The 5,764-nt window shown below is 36.2% G+C and overlaps 1 protein-coding gene across 1 annotated transcript; it reads left to right on the top strand.

The window, feature by feature from the left end:
• The first annotated feature begins 368 nt into the window (after positions 1–368).
• On the top strand, positions 369–3,150 carry LOC140892794 (oligopeptide transporter 5-like). Its single transcript, XM_073301796.1, has 6 exons — positions 369–459; positions 574–1,013; positions 1,091–1,761; positions 1,859–2,117; positions 2,218–2,400; positions 2,481–3,150. Exons 1-6 carry the CDS (start codon positions 369–371, stop codon positions 3,102–3,104), a joined length of 2,268 nt encoding a protein of 755 aa, XP_073157897.1. The 3' UTR covers positions 3,105–3,150.
• The last annotated feature ends 2,614 nt before the right edge of the window (positions 3,151–5,764 follow it).

The raw sequence follows: 5,764 nt of genomic DNA, 5'->3' as shown, positions 1-5,764 counted from the left end.
CAACAGTGCAAGTGAATTCATGCTTACGTTGTTGAAAAACATCGTTAATTTTTAACTTGAGAGATGTATATGATTGATTTGTTAGCTGAAGACACAAGTAATCGACAAACTATATATTGGTAAATTCATTCTATATAAGAAAGGGATGGCTCCGGCATTTTATCGGCACCAGTTTCTGGATTCATTGCACTCATTATCTCGTTCCAAACTAGTCCGGACATGGAACAATCCAAATTAACCGAAGTTGGAATCTTTTTATGGTGTTAAGTTTGCCGGTTCCGAATTACGGATTCTTGTCTCCTTCCGTTTGCATTGTTTGCTTAAAATTCCAGCTTCATTTTGTAATGCACTTTGCAAGTTTTCGGTACATGGAGAATTCAGACAGTGATTATATGATGTCTGTGGTGAATGGATCCAAGAAACCTGTTTCAGACAAAGCTACTATCGACCAAACTATGGGTGAGTTATTTTCTTCTTCTTAATTTATTAGTTTATAGTTGTTGTTAGTTAATGCATTCAAACTATGTGTCCTTGAACGTTTCACTGAGAAATTTTTAGCTAAATTTTCTGCAGAAGAAGAGAATGATTCTCCCATAGAAGAAGTGCGGCTCACTGTGCCGATAACAGATGATCCTACCCTCCCATGCTTGACGTTTCGAACATGGTTTCTAGGGATAATCTCGTGTGCAATATTAGGATTTGTGAACCAGTTCTTCACTTATCGCCAAAACGCCCTCTGGACTACATCTGTTTCAGCTCAAATATTAGTCCTTCCCATTGGAAAGCTTATGGCTGCATATCTTCCAAGAAGAGAAATACGCATCCCTGGAACAAAATGGTCATTTTCATTGAATCCAGGGCCTTTCAACTTGAAGGAACATTGCCTGATAACCATTTTCGCTAATGCCGGGGCGACTTCTGTGTATGCAGTGAACATTGTAACGATTGTAAAGGCATTTTATCATCGTAGACTCAACCCTGTTGCAGCACTATTGCTCACACAAAGTACTCAGGTAAGAAAATTGTTCTATCAATTAATAACTTTTTCAATCTTTTCATTTCTTGAATCATGTAACTTCATTCAATGTAGATGCTTGGATATGGCTGGGCTGGTATTTTTCGGAAATACCTTGTTGATTCACCTTATATGTGGTGGCCCTCCAATCTTGTTCAAGTCTCCCTCTTCAGAGCATTACATGAGGTCGAAGTCCGGAGAAAAGGAGGTCTCACAAGGTTACAGTTCTTCACTATTGTTCTTATTTCGAGCTTCTCATATTACATCGTCCCAAACTATCTGTTCCCATCCATCACTGCCCTTTCCTTCGTCTGCTGGATATGGAAAGATTCAGTCACAGCACAACAAATAGGAGGAGGAATCAATGGCCTCGGAATCGGATCATTTGCCCTGGATTGGGCTACCGTAGCTAGTTTTCTTGGAAGTCCACTGGCCACTCCAGGCTTTGCTATTATTAACATGTTAGTTGGTTTCATCATTGTTGTCTATGTTGTCTATCCAATTTCCTACTGGAACAACTTGTACGATGCTAAGCGATTCCCGATGTTTTCGGCTCATGTGTTTGATTCTAATGGAGCACCCTACAACATATCGGCAATTCTTACGGAGAAAACATTTGAATTCAATGATCAGGGATATGAAAGCTACAGCAAGCTTTATCTGAGCATAGTTTTCGTGTTTACATATGGTTTAAGCTTCGCAAGTTTGGCTGCTACATTGTCACATGTTGCACTCTTCTATGGCGGGTACCACATACTTCTCAAAGTTGATTGCTTCATATAATTTTTTTCCCCTCAAAGAATGTCTTTCGGACACCATTTTTTGACAGACTTTCAATTGCAGGACGATTTGGAAACAAACAAAGGCGTCGTTTGAAGACAAATTCGAAGACGTGCACACTCGGTTGATGAGGAAAAACTATGACTCTGTACCTCAGTGGTGGTTTCACAGTCTTCTGATTATAGTAATCGGAATGTCGTTTTTCGCCTGCGAAGGATTTAATCGACAGTTACAGCTTCCGTATTGGGGCGTCATGTTAGCATTTGCTCTGTCGTTCGTTTTCACCCTTCCTGTTGGTGTCATTGTGGCCACCACAAACCAGGTATGCTTCGATATTCCCACTAGGCCATCTCTGTTTTTTTTACTCATGATGTTTATTAAATTACGACATTTTTCATTATACAAGGTTTATATTTCTTCAGGGAACAGGAATTAATGTGATATCAGAGATGATAATTGGTTTCATGTATCAAGGGAAACCTCTAGCCAACGTGGTCTTCAAAACTTATGGTACCATCAGCATGTCTCAAGCCATCAATTTCCTCTCGGATTTCAAACTAGGCCATTACATGAAAATTCCTCCAAAATCCATGTTCCTTGTCCAGGTAATATGAATCTTAGCTATGCATAATTTGTTGACACCGAAAAAAAACTAACACCGATTCATGTTCGTGATCAATAAAAGTTGTCGGGAACATTTGTTACCTCCTTGGTATCCTTCGGCACGGCCTGGTGGCTCCTCACAACAGTCGAAAACATCTGCGATACGTCGAAACTGCCCAAAGGAAGCCCCTGGACATGCCCGATAGACGATGTTTTCTACAGTGCTTCCATAATATGGGGAGTGGTCGGCCCTCTCCGTATGTTCGGGAAACTTGGGGTATACCCTCAGATGAACTATTTCTTCCTCTTCGGCCTTGTTGCGCCAATACCATTTTGGTACCTTGCACGAAAGTACCCGGAAAAGAAGTGGATCCAACTCATCAATATTCCGATTCTTATATCAGGGGCGGGGGCTTTGCCGATAGCAAAAGTCGTCAATTACATGTGCTGGTTCGGTGTGGGGCTATTCTTCAACTTATACGTGTACCGGAGATTCAAGGGATGGTGGGCGAGGCATAATTACATATTGTCTGCTGGTTTGGAAGCAGGGGTTGCGTTTATGGCTATCTTGTGCTATTTTACGTTGCAGTTCGGGGGTATCGCCGGGCCGAGCTGGTGGGGGCAGGCGGTGGACGATCACTGTCCGTTGGCTAAGTGTCCGACGGCACCTGGAATCGAAGTTGAAGGGTGTCCAGTCGTCCATTGATAAAGAAAAGTAAATTAGAAGAATCCCATGCAGAAGTTTTTGTTATGACCATATGATCAAAATCCCATTTAAAGAAATCAATCTATCTCACACTTCTGATTGCCTTTTTCCTATATATGACCTTCTCATCAAAAGATTCAAAACTCTCTTTCAATATATATCTTTCAAATAAGTCATACATAAGATGCTGACTGAGTGAGAAAATAAATTTTTTTGTTTTATTAACTTGTCCATTTTTTGGTTTTGGTCAATTAACTTTTTAAATTTTGATTTTGATACACTAAATTTTAATTTTCGGGTATTTTGGTCCGATTACTAACATGTCACCAGAAGATGCTGACTTGTGTGGCTGTCACGTCAACAATTGAACCAAAATCATTGAAAATTAAAAAATTAGTGTACCAAAACCAAACTTTGAAATTTTAATGATCAAAACCAAAAAATAAACAACTTATTGTACCAAAAAAAAAAAAGATTTTTCCCGACTTAATGCAATGAAATAAATTGAACTACTTAATATTTAATGGAATAATACGAAATCCGTTATTTTTACTCATTTCTACTAAAGATAATATAGTAACAGCTGATATATGTACATCACAATTAATTGAATGAATACAATTATTTTGTAATGCCTGATAAATCAGTAGTCTAATTATAAACTATTACAGTAACTAGAGAATAACCCAAATATGCCACGATAATCAAATACGGCCATGCAAATGAAGTAGACGGGCTGCTGTCACTGCTCCGGTGGCCGTTGGGTGGTTGACGCTCAGTGGATGTGCCTCCTCCAACAACACCTCCTACGACTCCGCCGCCGATGAGGCCGCCTCTATTGTTGACGCCGCCGCTGCCGCCGCCTTTCGTTCCGCTACCACCTCCGCTTGTGCCAGTACCCTTTGCTCCACCAGTACTGCTGCGCCCACCTCCTCTTCCTCCACGGCGAGCGGTTGCCGATGTTAGGAGGAAACAGATGATTGTTAACACAAATATGTAATTCACTGCTTTCTGCATATTCTTGAATATTTCACAACGTGCGGTTTCAAGATCGATTCGTTGGCTTTATCGTCTGATGATTATAAGAAGTTGCATGCCAAGTTTATATATAGAATGGCGGAAGTTAATGGAGTGGTCCTAATTCTAACCAATATAATGAAAAATGAAACATCTTCGTATGTACATATATTCAAAAAATCAAGACGAGTGTTGCTAAAAAAATTATAAAAAACAAAAAAGGCGCGTGATTATATTTATAGAATATATGGTGGAAGTGGAGTGTCCTAATTCTTACCAAGGAATATGACATATGAAACATCTTCGTATGTATGTATATTCAAAAATCAAAACGAGTGTTGTTTTTAAAATTAAAAAAAAAAAGTAAGAAAAAATAAAAATAAAAAAATAATTTTAAAAAAAAATCGAGACGTTTGGTTTTGTGATGTTTGGATGAGTCAAAGGTAAGATGGTTTCCTTAAGAGAAGGTTTCCTGAGATGGATGGTTGGCTTTGCCAATAATTAATTGGACGTCAAAGTTGTACAGCGGGAGAGACGACAAATAAGTGTCTTTTAGAATTCAACTGTCTTTTAAAATAATTTTTTTTTGCTTAAAAATACAAATATGTTTATATACTACTAATAAAAAATGCGTGTGTAAAATAAAAACTACTTTTATATGTATTATTTTTGTTTTAGTAGAGACATGGAACGGAAGGTTTAGTTATTAGTGGGATAGTGGATATAAATGGAATGAGATGGTAAAACTGGAAACAAAAGTTGGTGTTCTCATGGTAACAGTTATTATGTGCTTCTAAACTATTATATAATAGAAGAGATAGAAGCGATCATGAATGCTATAGTGTTTGACACATTTTTTCAACGTTTACTAAATATTTAGAAATTAATATCTGCCTGTTTCTATACTTATTATTATTATTATTATTAAAATATATATCCCTGATATCTTGGTGCGATCAATTTCTAAATGGCGCGCAATACTACTTATTTCACTAAACAAATTTATTTTCAATTACATTACCATCACCCCGCAAACATATTAACATCATCATTTTTTATATAAAAAAATAGCACATTATTCACAAAATAATTTTACAATTTACAAAAAAATTAAATACAAATATTTTCAATAAAAAGTATTCGTAATCTAAATATCAACAAAAGTTAGACAATAATTATTCATAATATATATTGTTTTAGTTATATGCAAATGCAATAGTATTATTGACTTTATTTTCTTGAAAAAACAACTGAAAATAAATTTTTATTATTCTTCTTAAGTATTCAAACTTTGGGTTTGATGCAGTAAATTTGTTTTTCCTTGGCTTTTAATAATATATATTCGTACAAGTGTAACATGATGTTGAAAAATATAGACGTGACATCTGAAATTAAAATATTAAAAAAATGTAGTTTACCCACAATAATATTTATTATCTGAAATAGTTTTCTACCAATAATAATATAATCTATATGTATGTACAAGAAAAAATCAAAATTTAATTTACATAATGAAAAGAATCATCTAAAATAATTCGATCTTTTGTCTTCATGAGAAATAGAAAAATTACCAAAAACAATTATAGCAAACGAAATTTCATATATTAACAGCCCATGAAATTTTATCAAGAAAACTCATTTTC

The sequence above is a fragment of the Henckelia pumila genome, chromosome 3, assembly GCF_033568475.1.
Source record: "Henckelia pumila isolate YLH828 chromosome 3, ASM3356847v2, whole genome shotgun sequence".
Classification (NCBI taxonomy): domain Eukaryota; kingdom Viridiplantae; phylum Streptophyta; class Magnoliopsida; order Lamiales; family Gesneriaceae; genus Henckelia; species Henckelia pumila.
This window is presented reverse-complemented; position numbering and strand designations above follow the sequence as displayed.